The sequence below is a fragment of the Oreochromis aureus genome, linkage group 14 (assembly GCF_013358895.1).
Source record: "Oreochromis aureus strain Israel breed Guangdong linkage group 14, ZZ_aureus, whole genome shotgun sequence".
In the NCBI taxonomy this organism is placed as follows: Eukaryota; Metazoa; Chordata; class Actinopteri; order Cichliformes; family Cichlidae; genus Oreochromis; species Oreochromis aureus.
The window spans coordinates 7,438,080-7,456,287 of record NC_052955.1 but is presented as its reverse complement, the minus strand read 5'-3'; the positions used below and the strand labels follow the sequence as shown (position 1 = coordinate 7,456,287).

At 39.2% G+C, this 18,208-nt stretch overlaps 1 protein-coding gene across 1 annotated transcript in view; it reads left to right on the top strand.

Annotated features, from left to right (window-relative positions):
- The window catches only part of LOC120432805, a 37,663-nt gene that overhangs the window by 3,589 nt on the left and 15,866 nt on the right, over nt 1–18,208 (top strand). The window contains exons 3-4 of the mRNA XM_039598013.1: nt 4,667–4,760; nt 10,503–10,604. Of these exons, the coding sequence (XP_039453947.1) occupies nt 4,667–4,760; nt 10,503–10,604 (196 nt within the window). The remainder of the gene's footprint in view (nt 1–4,666; nt 4,761–10,502; nt 10,605–18,208) is intronic.

The window sequence follows — 18,208 nt, the reverse complement described above, 5'->3', positions numbered from 1 at the left end:
CCAAAAAACCCCATCTTTTGAGTGTTCCTGACGTACAGCTGGTGTTGACACAGTTGTAAATACTTGCTCGCATAAATCATTTTGTTGCCAATTTTCCAGTCGTATTTACAACAGTATCTGAAAAGTATTGCATGCAGAATGTAAAACGGATGTTTAACCATGAGCCGAGAGCCCATGTCACGACACAACCATGATTAATTTGAACTGAGCACAGGTTTCAAACTTGTTCTGAGACTGAAATGTAGCATAACTGGAGGACATTTGGACAAACAAGAAGTACACAGTACTGCTAAGTGAATGGAGTTAGATTTCATTTTGAGATGTAACGTTAGCAGAAGTGATTTGTGGAGACGTGATTTGTTTTTGTGTACCCTTTGGTCTATAAACTGGTCACCAGTGCTTTTCACTTTTGCTGTGTGGAGACCTTTTAAATGTGATAAATGGTAATTTCTTAATGGACACCTTCTTGCTTTAAGCTGTAACCAAAGTAGAACTGTCTTTCTTGTCTTCCTGAGTCACTCAACATGGACTGTGTTGTACTCGGTGTGATTTCAAATTATTTGCTATTGTTATTTATACATAAAAAATGGTGCTTGGTTTCTCTGTACAGAACATTATACATGCAGTACAAATGTTTATAACAATCACCTTACATCTATGTTTTTGCATAGTAGTGTATGTACACTAGTAGCATTGCCTGAGGTGTTGAAAAAGGTTTGGAAAGTGACTGTTTGTGTACAACTGTAAAGTTAAGTGTTCTAAAGAGCAAAATTTTCCCCCAGCAACAGAAGTAGTTTTTGATAAACTTGTCAAAGAACAAAAACACCATTTTGCTTCATTCTTGTTTTTTTCCTTTCTTCTCTTGTGAGAGGAGAAAAAAAAGCTGAGCTTTGCAGAGTAATTGTTGTCCGCCTTTTGAAAAGATCGGAGCTAGACAAAGCATGAAAGTAATTGCCTCCTAAAGATCAAATCACATTTATCCCGTCTTGCAATTAAAAGTATCATTAGCATTTAAATTGCCAAATAAGATTGTGATCAACAGAAATCAATGAGAGCACCGAGGATCGGCTCAAACACTCCACGTTTTTTTCCATGAGCAGGGCTGCAGCCATACGGTGGCTCTCTAATCCAAACGCTTGTGGGAATGCGACACTTCACTTTCTCTCACATGAAGTGGACGGAAAGAGGGTTTTCTGTCACCTTCGAGAACATCTTAATTCTGAGTGTCTGAGCTCGAAGACTTCCTCAATGGTGCGAAAATTTCAGATAGGAAAGTCACTTTTTTGTGAGTGCATTGTAAAAGTCATTTTCTTTGCTGTAAATCTTCCCTCACAGACTACTCTTCTCAGTTTAAGGATTAGTTATGTTTTCTCCTTGCTATCCCCTTTAAATCTCCCCCTAAGCTGCCCTGAGCCTTTTGTAGCCAACAGAGCGAGGAGAAGCAAGGTCTTCAAGGTGGATGTCTGAGTAGGAAACACTGCAAACTTGAATGTAGCTTATGGTTCCCTGCCCAGTGCTTTCTGCTCCCCACGGGCTTGTGTTGCTTGTCAGCTTTCATTAGTGTCTGCGTTTTCACAGAGCCAACGCCCCCATGCTGCCTGCATCACATTCAGCACTAAGGAAGTACGAGATGCACATGTGGTGGTCAAGCTGTGCGGGACCGCAACGTAGCTTATTAATGACTGATTGAGATCGCATCATCTGCATTCCTGAAGAGCGCACAGATCTGTAGCAGTGAATATTTTGCTCATTTTTTCATGTGAAAGTACAAATATTAGCAGAAAACATCTCTAATATTCAGTCTTTTTCAGGGGGTTGATATATTATGCATTACACCTTTTCAAATTCCAAAATTGCAGTTTGAACAAAAAGCTTTTCCTTCCAGGAATTTTAAACCAAGAGCATGTGCACGTATTAAAACATATCTTTTAGTTTAAAACTAACCCAACTTACTTGCCGTGAGAATAACAATGGATTTTCTGTGTGACTAAATGTGAGCTTGATATCAATATTTCAGGTATGTTCATTCTGCTTCTACTTCCTAATAATGTGTTTTAGATGGCCACGCATAACAGCTGGCTAATTTAAAATCTGTCTGATCCTCTGACCACTTCTTTTGGCACAACACAGAGTGTTGCAGTGGAAGATCTGAGCAATTACTCCAAATTATTTTTTCTAAAGGTAATTATGGACCTCAACTAAGACATTCAAACCCAAACTGGAATAAACAGTAATCTTCAAGATAATGATTGCTTATTTTCCTTGATTTTTGATTGTGGTGCTAATGGACACTGGCTTGACTCACAGTAAAACAGAGACATGGTGGATAGAGTTGTTTTTGGAAATTCTTCAGAAGTGGCTGCTACATCATAAGATGCAACCATTAAATCTTAAAAATACATTTTACTTTTGACCTTTTCTTGTTTTTTTTCTACTCCCTCCCCTACAAGTATAGTTCATTAATAATATACATACCAAGTTCTTTATATTATTAATATCAAATGTGGAATTGGGATGCCGACTGAATGACCGGCCACAGACATGCTGTATATCTATCTCGGTATTCTCTTGCGTGAGCTGTAGCTGTAGCTGTGCTATACGTTTTCCCTCTCTGCACACACAACACTTCATGAAACGCTTGTGCTACCTTTTGGTCTGTTTTCCCGCCCTTGTGTCAAACAGTAGTGACAGTCTATGCACTGATGTTCTCCTGAGACTGCTTCTTGTGTGTAATGTGATTACAAAAGTAGCTGGATTCAATCAAGAAAGGGAGGTATGACAGGGAGAAAGTTGTTGCCGTGGGGTGGTAGTCATGAGACGAGGGAATTTCTTCATGTTTGGTCAGATTTAATAAACTCACTCTGCATAAGGGGCCCCAGCACACTACCCATTTGAACAGGCTCCTTTGCAATAAAATGCAATCATTGGAGGTTCTATGGGATGAAACGTAAGTTAAAAAAAATTCAGCAAATCAGAATGCAAATGGTGCATCACACATAAAAAAATCTGACTTCATCCTGCTTGAATAAATCTGTCGAATCCCGATGATGCATAACTGATTTATTTCAAACTACAGTAAAATCAAAATCCAGTCTGGCATGACGTCGTAATGCTGCATGTCCTTTTATAAAATTCCACTTAGGTCATTGCATGACGTTCATTAGTGTCATGTTTCAGCAAACTGAAAAAAGACCATTATTTGTTGTCTCACATACACGAGACAGACAGAAGCAAAAAATTACACTTAGTATCACACATTTCATAGATACAAATGATCTTGTCTTGTCTTAAGTTCTCACCTGTATCAGAATCCAGACAGTCATAAGCAGTGAATTATAATACTTTATAATGAGCACACTGCTGTACCTGTGAAAACCGCATTCCCACAAGACTCATAATTATCTGTCTCAGAAAAAAATGGATGTTTCTCCTCTCAAGGCTCTGCAGCGGAAGGCGTTATTGTTGAAGAGCTAGTGTGCTGCTCGCTGACTTTCTGTGCATTTGCTGTGCCTCTGTGCTGCAGGCAGGCTGAGGAGGGTGCCACATGAATCTGGCAGTGGCACGGCAGCCCTGTCTGGAGACAAGGTGATACGGACTGGAAATAATGAGCGTGAAAGAAAGAGTTAAGAGGTGCACTCATGCACAAATTTTCTGCACATTAAAACGGCAGCATGGCCTTGCGGAAAGGTCATGTTATTCAATAAGGACGTGAACCAGTGCGAATGGGAGGCGGGAGGAGCTGGAGATAATGCATGTAGGTACACAGCTCAGTGTCTGTGCTCCACTTCATTATCTTTGATCACTCCTGATATCATGTCAGAATACGACAGATGACATCTGACTGCCAGCTTGTTTGAGGCAAGGGGTTTCTTTATAACGATTCCGTAGCAACAACCCTTCTGCTTCCTTGTCTGAAATAATTATACAGATACACATCAAACTATTTCAACAGAATGCTTTCAGTTACCGCTGTCTTTCCTGATCACATTTTATTTCAGTAATTTTCTATAATAATTCAGAATGACTCTGTACAGAGTGGCTTTTACCTCCATCGAAAATTTGATTGTTGTTGATTTACAGAAAACGGTTGCTTGCTCCATTGTTAATAGCGGTGTGTAAATGAGCACAGGTGTTCAGTTTTTGAGGCTTTGTTCTTCCCCAGGTGCGCCAACAGAGGGGTGGGGTGAGTGCCTTGGGATTAGAGGATGTTAGTACCAGGGATCCTGAAAAAGGTGGAGAGCTGAAGCCGCCTGCTGAGCTCTCCGTGTCACAGCTCAGGACTATATGTCAGACAAACAGTCGCTGCACAGTAGGCAGGGTGTTTGTCCACGTGGCACTCTGGATGAGGCTCAAACCACCCTTGACTCACACATGCCCTTCTCCCTGCCCCCTATACCCCCTCCATTCCTATCTCCTCACTTCAGTCCAATTACAGCCTACTCTCATTAGCACAGTGTCTCTCCAGCGAGAGCCTTTGAAAGGGCAGGGATGGCTGCTGCTGCAACAAAGCCACCAACACGAGATCTATCAAAATCCAAGGAAAGAGTGAAAAAGGCAAGTGCAGGCAGGACTTCTCATTATAGAGTGGTGTAGAAGGTGAGGGACGTAAAGAGTGGCGATCCCTTACTGTGCTGAGTGTCATGTTATCTTTTCACTCTCTTAACAGGACTGACCTCCCACCTGTGCACAAACCAGCCCCTCCTCCACCCAAAAAGAAGAACAGTGACATGAAGGGACACTTGACATCTGATGACATCCAGGTAAGCTCCTCCCCCTACTTCTTTTCCTTGCTTATTCTCCTCCTCTGTGGCTCATCCAACACGAGGTATGACAACTTTCGCAGTATCTGTCTCTTTGTCACTCTTTCATATGAAATCCAAGCCCAAATATATTTTTAACAAAAGAGCAAAAGTAATGTTTTTTACCTCCATATATCTTTAAGAGCAGCAAACCAGCTTAGGTCTTTTTTTGTTTTTGGAAAGTTATTTTCTTTTATTGGATTTTAAGGTGAATTTTTAAATAGCAAAAATGTCAGTTTAGTGCCGTGAGCCTTTTGTGTGTGTGTGTGTGTTCAGTGCTTCTCATCTTACACAGCTGTCCAAAGCAACTGTCACAAAGACGGTGAATAAAATTAGCTGAATATAGAAATGTCACATTCTCCAAGTGAAGCCAATGACATGTAACATAATTATCCATGTGTGTAATTAATTTCGCTCTTAATAAATAAAGTAATTGTCAGTGGGCCATTTTTGACATATAAATAACGACCTTGCACTGCAGCAGGGATATGAAAAAGAACTTTGTTGCTTATAAAAGTATTGTCAGAGATTTTTATCTGTACTTTGAATATGCTGTGCAGAGAGCCTTTGACATTGTCCATTTTATAGTTTAATCACTGCACACAGTACAAGTGCAGTATGTTAAATGAAGTTATTCTGTTTATAGCTTAGTAAATGAGTGCTGAAGATTGCAAAGTGTGACTCGAGTTTGATAAACAGCTTAATTTCTCACAGACTTTTAACCTCAAGACATGTTTTCATCATTTTAACAAGCAGTGTTTTTTATGTTAATCAGTGACAAACTTACTTGTCACTGATGGGAATCTAGTGATTCTCATCAGTGATAATTTGTTCATCTCAACTCCAAAGACTGCTGCTGAATCGAAGTTGTACTGTCTGAATGTACAATAACAAACATGCAGAGCCTGGAGTGGTTGCACGGGCGCCGCTTGTTACAGTGCTCCCTCCCGGTGAAGTTACTTCCCGGGAACATTAAAGAAATATGCAATTTCCTCAAGTCCCCAAATTTGACTGTCTCTAATTCTAAGCAGATTTGAGTATACTCCATTCAGACCTCATTTATATTGTCAGTACTGGAATGTGCTGTCATCTGGAAAAGATTAAAATAATAATTGATGGTGAAATAGTGCCAATAACATCTTTAAAAGCAAAGAAAAAAGTGGCAGTCAATCACTGCTTCTGTTAATGGCAAAAAAATTGAATAAAAATCACATGCTCTAATATTAATATATTGGGTGTATTATATGCAGCCAGTATAAAGTAAGATGGCCACTCATGTGCTCTTCAACAGTTATGAAAGTGCAGTTAAACCTCAAACAGCCTTTGGTGAAAAAGTATTCTGAACATGCTCTTGGAATTTGAAACCTCACTTTCCATGGTCACACTGATTCTGCATAGCCTCCCGATTGATGTTTGGCTCCCGGTCTGTGTGGCCACCAGAACATTTTTTTTTAATTTCTTTTCGAGCTTCCATGAGAACACAATCCTTATATTGCATTAGGCTGTTTAAATAGCACAGAACCAGTACTATGTAATTGTATTCCTGGATGTCCTGCCTCAACCAGTCCGATAGCTTTCCAATCTGCTTACTGCAAACTTTACTGTAGCACAAGCTGTAGTTTAGGAAAACAAAAGTTACTCTCATAAGAATGAATGTGCAGCTCTATTTACATGTGAAGTGTCATCAGGTGTGTGCAGAGGTTGCAGTGACTTTTACTGTTGTCAAGGACTACAGTATGTGAGAAACTGAGGAGCTAAAGATGAAAAAAAGGAGTTATTAGGCTCTGAATAATTAAAGATTCACCTAACTGTCAAGATGGCCACCACCTATCAGCACCGCTGAGAATTTAAATCAAACTTTGATACTTTTCATAAGCCCAAGGTCAAACTGCCAGGCATCTGGGCAGAGAGAGCCGTGGAGAGAGGGGAAGTAATGCACTCTTCTTCCTGCACAACTACTGCAGAAGATTACTTGAGCAAGGCATCGTAACCCTGACTGGTGATTAGTATAAAAATGAGGCTTTAATGGTCACATTACAGGATTTAATGTGTTTGGTTTTATGGCTGCCATTGCTTTCAAAGAAGGTGCACGCTCAGCAAACTTACATCTGGAAAGATAAAAGTAACAAAAAAAACAAAACAAGAAAACATCACGGCAGGTTTATTACACAGTGAGTAGAGAATGCATAGATAAGCAATCCTTCCCTCCACCCCAACCCCCCCAATAAAAGGTCAAAATGGCCAAACAGGTCCTGATGTATGGATAGATTCTTCTTTAACATGCTTTTATGAACCATCTAAATTACAGGACATGTTTCAAAACATCCAAAAATACAAACAAGTTGTTAAGAAATAATGTTATCTACAACTTTTAATCATACCGTATACCAGAAAAAAAAAGTGTCTTGGTCGTGCCTTCCTCGGTTCAGCTGGACAAGTTCATGCCCCAAAGCCTGTCAATCATCATGATTAGCTGTTTCTTTAAATTATACTGATCAGCATCTGCAGAGCCACCAGGCAATTTGTAATGACATAGTTCTAATTATTGTTCGCTGCTATTTTTTGCTCCGGGTTTAGCTTTGCAAGGCTTTCCTTTTGAGAATGAACTCGATGAAAAGCTAAGAAATGGACTATTTCAAAGAGAAATGAGATCAGGGATAATTTTTCACCTTCAAATTTAGTGAAAAGATTTTGTGGGTTATGCAGCATATCTGAATGTTACAACTGGTTTTAAACAGTTGGGTATTCGGGCGTAGGTTGCTTGGTCACTTCACTGGGCGACAGAGCCGAAGTATCAGTGTGCGCTTCCTACAATTAAATGTTGTGTATTGCTGTGAATTAGACTTTGAGAGCCAAACTCACTATCAGGGAGTTCAGCGTCTTTATAGCTTGAACAAACGTTTTCCCCCAACTAATTGCATATGAAGTCTGGCACTCAGCTCTCTGTTTGACCACTCAACCATTAAATGCTTCACCTTTTGATGTAATGTGAGTAGAAAAGTTCACACCACCCAGATGCATATTGTCATTCAAAAGCTTTTTTTTTTCTTGAGTGGATGAAAAAAACAGATTAAACAGAATTTGCAGGTATGAAGAGGGAAAACCATTGTTCAGCAACCATTATGAGTCTCACATTTTCATTGATAACTTCATTGTTCTGAGTGACTTTAATTTCTTTCATTAACTCTTATTTCTTTTCACTGCAAAATGTGCAGGTCTGACAAACGTTTTATGAAGGTTTCACCTTCATTTGTCATTAAAATATTAATTAATTCCTTTATGCCATTAAGCGTCTCTATAGACTGTTTTGAGTACCCCACCTAAGAAACCCTTTAAAGGTACTTTGATGTCAAAAGCATCAAATTTTGCTTTTGTGATTATGACAGGTTTTGACAGATCAATTAGAAGTACTCTGTGGGAAAAGTCTAAGACAGACAACCTGGTGAAAAGGAAAACTATAGGAGTGGCCCCCTTTCCTCACACAAACCCACCCTTCAAAACACTGTGCCTATTATGCCACAGAAGACTGGTGAAACAGCCGAATCGTGATTTCTAAAGTGAGAACCTTAACCCTCAGTGCTTGCAGATTTACAGTCATCATCATACAGTCATCACCCAATCAGAATCAGAATATTTATCAGTCCCTAAGTGAATTATGTAAGGAAATTATAGTGCAACTCAAGTTGTTTTGGAATTTACATATAAATTGAGAGAAACCTGCAATTAATATGAACCTCAAGAAGCTTCTCCACTGACAAGATTTCCGCATAACTAAGTTTTTCAGGGATCACATGAAGATGCAGAACCAACTGAGACAGTATAGCTCTTCAGAAGAAGTAGGTCAAGTTTTCTAAGATGATTAGCACAACCTACCTGTCAACCTACCTTGCCAAGTAGTAAGGGTGCACATGGAGGTGTTTAAATGTCTAATTCTCACTACCCTTTTTAATTAAACAAAACCACAAATAATGTAACACCACCTGTTATTTATCAAGACTTTTCTGTTGCATGTAGTCGGTTACTGATTACATTTGAGTTGGCCCTGAATTGATTGACTTTATTGGTTTTCGACCTTTTCCTCTGGTTCACATTGAGTGCATTGATGTTTTCCCCCTGGGCGACCATGATTTACTCTGTACGGTCATGCTAGTGCCCTTTTCTGATTTCTGAGGCAAAATGTTGTTGAATTTCCAGCACTGAAAGGAACTGGTCCAGCGACAAAGCCACCTGCTTTGGTGTGGTCAAGTGGTCATAGGCATGCTAGATAGGTTTCTTAGAGTGATTTGACAGGCTGATGAGAGGGGGTGTAAATACAGACAAGAGAAACAAATGAATGGAGCCTGTTTTGATGCCGACACAGCTGTTTTAATCCATTCCTCTGAATGGTAAGGCAGCCAAATTTGTGCCAGCTGCTTTACAGACCTGCATTGTCAAGTAATACACTAACAGAAGCTACAGTGTGCAATCATGCAAACCAACATACTGATCGGATCGTTGTCAGTGTACAGAAAGATATTCATCTACAATCTCAATGTACCTGTAATTCCCCAGAAATTGTGATGGATTACAATTTAATTTATTTTATAATATAATACCTTACTCCATTAAAGGTAATTAGTCACCCTTGAGAAACTGACATATGTTGAATGGTCACCACAGAACATCATGCTCTGCAAGTCCACTGATTAAGGATGTAGGTTAATTTTGAATTTAATTCACGAGGTTTCTGAATCTAGCTAAACCCCCTCTTTATTTATGCAACACTTTGAAACAAGTTTTTGTGTCTTTTAGAACCATATTTCTGTTTTATTTGCATAAATAAAATAACATCTGATTTATTACAGACTTAAAGAGCTTGCACCCTAAGCAAAAAAGAAAAAAAAAACATGTCAAATGAAAATTTAGGATTTGTACATCAACTATAATCCTTGAAAGACAGTGAATATATGTGTTCTACCTTATAAAATATCTATACAAAGGGATTTAAAGAAACATTTAAGAATCAAAATAGAACACCACTATAACTTAAAAATAAAACACAGTTTAAACCTTTTTGAAAACAAAAGTAGAAAATGTAAAAGCAGAATTTATGTTATGTTGCGCTGGACTACATACATTTTCTTAGGTGTACCTAATAAAATGTCTGTACCATATTAAAATGGTTTCAGTAAGCCTCGTCTACATAGGCAAACTATTTTTTCAAGTTAAAAATAATCAGATTATGTCAGGTTTGTGTAAGAAATGAAATCCCTCTGTAATATAGTGGCTATGTAGCTCAGCTAGCTCTTGCAGCTTTACAGTTACTTTAGCATTTCAGCTCAGATGTTTCAAAAGTTTGCATCATATATTTGTGTGATCTGGAAGTGATTCATTTGACAAAATAACTTTGATGCACATAATAACTTTAGGTTCAACAGAGCTGCTGAAGTTCAAACTGCTGTCAAGCTGTATTCTCTGTCGGATGCGAAATTAACGTTGCTGATTTCTGTTCATTACCACAGACACAAAAACATGTGAGCATCAATTGTCAACATAATGTTTTGCTGCTGATGTGTTTTAATTAATGCGCATGCAATAAGAGGTAGCAGTTCACACTCATAGACTAATTGCAAAGTTAACCTTGGTGAGGACTGCAGAGCTGGCTGATCTATCCCGGTTTCGAGCTCATTATAAGTCACGCTGAGCTCTTGGTGTTTCCTGTAGGTGGTTCATCTCGACAAGGAGGAAGAAATGCAGAAGCTTCCTCTTCAGCCTCCTTATTACGACATGGCACCCTCTGAGTCGACCCCCTTCACCGATAAGCCGGTGAGTACTGATGCCATGAGCGGAGTCACGTGAGCTTCACTATGGAGGGGTCATCCACAGCTGCTGCCTTTGGTCAGTAGTAACTGCTCCTGAAAGGGTGAATATTTGGTGAGGTTCTGCTTGGTGGTATTTTAGACTTGATTTACAGTGAACGGTGCTTCTCTACAGTCACTGAGGAGCTTTCATTTTGGCTTGTCTGGTGTTATGAGTAGATGCTGACCAGTAAATCCACTGGGCTGTTTGACTAAGCTTCTTATTTCATCATCAAAATCAGCACCTCTCATCTTCTATGTAAACCTGGCCAGCCGCCATCCTCTCTCTTTCTCTCTCTGTGGACGATTTCATGTTCTGACCCCGACGGCCTGCCCTCTGCCTCACCTCCCCTACTCTTCCTCTAATCCATCGTAATTACTTGTGGGTTTGCCTGGCAACCGTCTGCAGATACGTTGCAGTGTGGTGCTCCACAGTACATCATCACCCCTGAGTCTTAACTGTTGACTATGAAATGTTTGACTTGTTGTATCAGATGCCTCTGCTAACTGTGGGGAAACCTCCCTCAGTGGCACAGATGCTTGAGAGCACTGAGGGCTTTATTTGCTTTGGCAGCATTTCTTTCTAAAATGAATGTAAAAAACAACAACAACCAGGATTTTAGACAATGTGTGTGGATGTGCAAGCTTCTGCATGTTGTGTGTGCTGGCTGAAAACAAAATCGTTTTCACTGTGTCTCTTGGTAATGTGAAAATTTGTAACCACACAATAGCTAAGTTTCTTTCTTTCTTCAGTCTCAGTTTTTCTTATTTACCTGCAGTACTAATTAAGGTAAGCAGTGTCGTGGAAAATGCAACTTGCTCAAATGCGTAACAACACGTGGGTATCAACTGTATCATAATGAGATCAACTTATAGCTCCTTAGTTTTATGCCAATATTCCTTCACAAATCCAGAACCATTTGGAAAGTTATTTTAAATTTTGATAATTAAAGCTTAAGCTGATATGTTGACTCAAGTCAGGTTGTATATGTTACCCTTGTGCATGATGGAATTTCACAATTCAAATTAAAAGCCACATCAGTGTGTCACAACTGCTGACATGCTGTTCTCTATTGTTTCTGCTTTTTAGCATCCGATTTTCTGGCTGCTTGAAATCATGACAAGAAATTAGTGTACAGGTCTTGCGTACTTACAGACTACAGACATGTTTTAAGTAGTGCTGTCAGCGTTAATCTGTTAAAATGATGTTAACGCCATAACCGCATTAACGCGGCAAATCTCTGTTAGCGAGTTAGCGCTAACAGTTAGGGCTGCATGGCGCTAACATGTTAACAAGCTAACCACGCTAACGCGTTAACGCCGAGCAACCCACGCACAGGGCGATCCGCGCTAACTCTCTAACGGAGATTTACCGTGTTAATGCGGTATGGCGTTAACATCATTTTAACGAGATTAACGCTGACAGCACTAGTTTTAAGATAAAAGATCCTGTGTTGAAGATTTATTAATGTCTGACATTTTGTTAAAAAAAATATTCAGAACTTTTGAAATTGCATCTTATACATTCTCACTTATTGAGGACAGCAATTCAAAAAGCCTATTTCAAAAGTTTAACTATTAAATGCAAGACTTGTTTTTATACAAAAACTCTATTCATAATGTATGGTGACTGTAGCCTTCCAGATCGCACTTATGTAAGTTGGGCACTAGTCTTGCAATTCCTATTGCGGGTTCTTGCCTCAAATTCAGAGTTTAGTTCAGCCTAGAGAAACAAAATTGCAGCAAATAAATCAGAAAACTTCACTGCAGTGTCAAACTCTGAATATACATCATCTAAGCAGTGAAGGTCAAAGTAACTCAAAGGCATTTTTAAATGGAAGGAGGCTTTAAATCTATAGTGTTCAACTGTTTCAAAGGATTAATTAAAGCTGCAAGCAGCGATATGAGGGCCCTCGCACCCCCGGCGCGTCGAGCCAAGCCCAACACCTAAAACCAGCGCTTCCGATCTGATGTCACATTGATGGAATTCATGCATTTAACCACCAGCTAAAATTTCATCTCATTCAACCATTATTATAGTCGTCCCACTAGGTGGCGCTCTAACCATTGCTGACAAATGGCATAACAAACATTTCCGAGCTCGAGTCTCATCACGCCTGCGAACTTTGGGAGAGATTGGACATTGTGTTTTTGAGCGACAGCAGGTTACTGCTTTTGGCGAGTGAGTGAAACTCCACGTGCCGCCATGACCACCCGTTTCCCTGAACGTAAAAGCTTCGCAATTTAACATCACAAAGGTCTTTAGATTCCACACACAGATCGCGTAAATCTAATGAAATCCTTGGAGGAGTTCGTCAAAGTATGAGGCCTGAAAAGAGGGAAAATGTCGCCAAATACACATTAATTTTAAAATGGCTGACTTCCTGTTGGATTTGGGATATTGCTCCAAGAGACTTTTTTGTACATCTTGATATCTCCAATAAGCTTGCCAGGTTTCAAACTCATACATAAAACACAGAGCAGGGGCTGTTGTTTTGAAATTTTGTAGGGGCGCTGTGGAGCCATTTTGCGCTGTTCAAGGAAAATGAACATATAAAAGAAATCCCTCATCACATTAGAGGTGTGCGCCAAATTTCAAGACTTTTTAAACTTTTCAAGCCCCTCAAAAGCCACTTCATCTTTCATGGTGAACTGCGCTGCCACCAGGGTGCGCCGTTCAGTTTATAGTCACAATTTTCTCACTGAAGCATCAAGAGGGACTGATGGTGATATTCACCGCTTTTGAGGTGGCCACGATGAACCTGTGAAAATCAGTACAACAAAATGAAAGACATGACATTTCCTGGTGCCACTAGGTGGCGCTCTACGTATTCCTGACAATGGGCATATCAATCTGTTCAGGGCGGGTCTGACATCATCCCTGTAAAATCTGGTACTGATCAGATTGGATTTCATTGAGTTACACTAATTTGTTTCTTCATGGCGAGACATCAATGTTCGCCATGCTGCTGCTGAGATCACCCTTCAGCGAAAACTCACAGTTTTCTCTGTAACCCAAGACCAACTCCTTAAGGCTTTCCTGGAGAAATTTGAGGCTGCAGATGTCACCCATTACAATACTGTACCCCAAAGTGTAAAACATGACATTTCCTGTTCCCACTAGGTGGCGCTGTCCCTGGTGTCAAATATGGCAGTTGAAATATGTTCAGGGGTGGAGCCTTATCATATGTGTCCACTTTGGTCAAGGTCGGACAATGTATGACAGACAGAACGAGAGGCAATAAGATTTTCATGGCGAGTCATCGAAATTCGCCGTGGCGCCACGGCCTCACAGTAACCCGAAAACTCAAAAGCTCCGCAATTTAACATGGCCCAGGTGTGTAGTTGACACTGACCAAATATGAAGCTTGTCGATGAAATTCCAATGAGGAGTTCGCAAAGTTCGAGGCATGGAAATGGCAAAATTAGAGCCAAAATGTCACCTTCACTTCCAAATGGCGGACTTCCTGTTGGGTTTAGGACATGGCCATAATAGACTTTTATGTGCGTCTCCGAACGCTAGATATGTGTTCAGAGTTTTATACATGTAGGTCATACCCATCTCGGGGCTCGCGTTTCTCATTTTTCTAGGTGGCGCTACTGAGCCAATTTTCCCTGGACATGTCTACGGACATTAAAATACGTAAATTTTCACCAGACCTGACGCGTGTGCAAAATTTCATGAGTTTTCGAGCATGTTTAGGCCCTCAAAAGGCCGATTCATTTGCCGAAATAATAATAATAATAATAATAATAATAATAATAAGAAACAGAGCAGATACAATAGGGCCTTCGCACTTTTGTGCTCGGGCCCTAATTAACCTTTTTTAACTATTTAAATGTGGTCTGGATTTCCTTTCGGTAAGAACCAATGGACTTAGAGCTGGGTGTCACTGACAAGGTCAGTAATTCAGAAATTAATCAAGCACGCCAGTAAAAATCTGGAATCCTTGAAATATGGTTTTAGAGTAAACTAGATATTAAATATAAAGTGCATATCTTTTGAACGACTTAAATTCTTGTAATTTAATTTAGAGCATCAACGTAAAGAGCCTGTGTTATGCTCATTTACAGGTTCGTATGGGTTTTTTTATAGGTACTTATAAGAATAGGTCTACCTGTTTCAGTATTCATAAAACATGATATATCAGTGTTATACTCTGGGGTTGAAAAGGAAACTTCTGCATAGCTGTCACCTAGCATTAAAACCCAGACGTTCAGATCCAGAATAAGAAAACTCCTTCAGAAGTCATACTGTTTCACATTCCACAAAATTACCTATATCACAACCATATAATTTGTATGTGTTTAAAAAAAAGCTAGCAGAGTTATAGATCTCACTATAGCACAAGAGACTGCATTAAAACACAATGTGTGAGATATATTTTCTGGTTTGGGTACACTTGTCCTGTTAGAGGAAAGGGTCACTGTAAATCAATATAAAGTTGTTCTACGTGATCACCTCTAACCTCCTATGAAACATCTTCCAGAAAGACAATGCCTCATTAAACTGGCTCTAGTAGTTTACTGAATAGTTTTGAGAAGGATCAAGTCATATGACGAATTTGGCTTTCAGTCACCAGATCTCAACACAAACAAACACGTCACTTTTTCAAAGCATCGGCAAACATCCGCAGCTCTACAGCCTGCTAATCCAAGGATGTTATTGTTCTGAGGACATTAACACACACACAGACGCATATATACAGTATACATCTACACAATTTAGAGGTAGCAGAAGTGACTCTAGCAGGTAAAATAAAAGTGGAGGACTGTGAGACAGCTGAATTAATGTTTAGATCGTCTCTCTAGCCCAGTGTTTCCCAACCACTGGGCAAAAAAATGATCAGGTGTGCCGTGGAAGATTATCTGGTTCCACCTGATTAGTACTCTAAGCCAGCGGTCCCCAACCTTTTTTGCGCGACTGACCGGTTTATGTCCGACAGTGATTTCACAACAATGTTTCATTTTGTTGTATTTATTTTATTTTGTTGTATAAATACAATGAATAAATACAACCCTGGAAACCATAAATTTCACTCTCGCGGTCCGGCACCAAACAACTCCGGTCCGTGAGTAACGGGCAGAACAAGTACATTCTCTTCCACTAGAGGGCAGTACAACTACCTGCTCTAATTAAATAGGTTGCCAACTGCCAGTAAAACAGAAGAAGACTGAGAAGAAATACATAATAGTCAAGCTGTGAGACCATGCAGTGCATAATAGCCACAGATAAATATTTTAAAGGAAAAGAAACCTTTCTGACCTGGGCCCTGGAGGAAATTCTGATCCAGATAAAGACCCTAGCACGAGTAGAAGAAAGCAAAAAATGGTATATTGGGGACAAGCTGAGCCAATTCCGCTATACCTGATGCGTAGGGAAAAATGATCAATATGCTTTTTGTGACATTTTTGTTTGGTGGTCTGCTGTGTGATATGTGCCGTGGCTCCAAGGTTGCGAAGCACTGCTCTAACCATTAGGGTAAAATTGCTTTGTTATATTCTAAGCCTAATTCATGCATACAAGTACAAATAATAAAAAAATAAATAAATAAAAACTGCACTGATGTTATATTGATGCCACCAACTTTGTCTGTCTTCCATTTATTGTTCTTTATACTGTTGAGGTTTGTGTTCATATATTAGCCTGTCAGCTAACCTTGTTAAAACTGCTTTGCATTTTTGGTGCACTTTATAAATGACTCATTCTCACCGAACTTGAGGGATAACTCAATTACTATCATTCTTTTCCCTGGGCGAATTGATTTTGATTTTCTGTGTAGTTATTCAAGGATATTAAACTATCATCTTCAATTCTATGCTCAAAGGGACTGGATGTTTAATTCAGATAATCCTTGGACACCAAGGGTAGATTTTTCCTAAGATTTATTTCTTATCTCTGATAACATTCCACTTAAATTGAAGTTTAGGGCTGCTCTTAAGATGAATAGGGTATCACTGAGGTTTTCAAAACACTATTTGTGAAAGACATGCATTGACTGCTGAGCGTCGAGTGTTACTAATGATGATTCTCTAGGGGCAAAACACTATCTGCCAATTTTGAATGCAATGTGGCTGTAATTTTCCCCCTGATTGCACTCCGGTCATGACAAATACTCTCGATATTTAAATATCCAGTGAGTGCAGAGTGTGAGCGGCGGGGAAATATGCAATAGTGGAGAGATTGCAAAGTAGATTTAAATTATTTACAGGAGATTCTGTAAAAGCTTCAGTCATTTCTACGTAATCTTTTCTCAGATGGAATTAAAGTACATTGATGCAACACGTATCATTTCATTCCATTTCTCGTTCACAAGTCTTTACCACGCAGCTTTAGATGTGGCAGGTGCATTTGTGCTTTGCATTTACTTAACCATGACTCTCAATTTTACTCCACTGATTTCATTACAGCAAACATTTTGTTTGTTGGTTGTACAATCAGTTCAGAGACACTTTGAACCCTGTTGTTCTGTTTTTAAAAACTTACATTTTATTTCATCATCATTGCCTATCTGAGCTCTGTTTAGATTGTGTATTTTATTAAAATAAGGAAAATCAAATAAATCCATTTTCACTTTTCCTACATAAGATACATTTTTAAAGGGGGCAAGAGATACTATGTTGGTTTTCTACAGTTTTTGGCTATTTTCAATTGATAAATGATAAATGAAATCACCTTTTTTCAGTTTTTGTAAATTTTGAGTTTTATTAATGGAGAAAGACGTGTTTTTTTTGTTTTTTTTTATTGGATTTGGATAAAGAGCGCTCAAAGCTGTCATTGTCATTTATTGATCACCCCATTAAGGTCATTTGCTCAATCATCCACTTGGCCAATTCCTCATCGAGTCAGTCATTGGATTTGTTTTTTGTGCTCAATTCTAGTTGAATGAAGGTCTTTGTTTATGTTTACATGCACACTGAAATACCAGCACAGTGGAAGCCACACAAGCGTCTCCATTAACTCGCTTCTGGGCTTTGCAAGTATCTCCATGTGCCACAGGGTAACCGTGGTTGCCGACGTAAATAGTTAATTCAGACTGTGATCAGGATACATTTATTAGTTTCATTGTAGTCTGAAGGATTACATGGACATGTGTTCAGTATAATCCAAGCATTAGAGCTGCGCATGCCCGCAGTGGGTTTGGCTTGTTTTGTGTTTGTTTCAGTTGGAATCCAGTTTTCATGGCTATCAAATGTACATGATTTCCTGGATATACATAGATGAGCTATACACACATAATCTTAAGAGAAAAAATGGCAGCTGGACCAAAGTATGTTCCTGTTGCACATGCCAACATTTTATGGATAAATATGGAAAAATAATAGAATAATGGTATGTGCATAGTAAACAAAGATTAAGTTTTTTTCCATCTCTAATTTTTAATTTATTAAATAATAATTTCCCCACTGTTGTGATTTTTTGTTCAACGACTCCATCTTCTCGCTGGCTCCTCATAATAATTTTCACCTTTCACGTTTTCTTTTTCCCCCATGCGCACACATTTTCTTTGTCTTCCTCTCTAACACTGCTGCTCACACACTCAAAATGTCCCCACGACCATTCAACCTTCA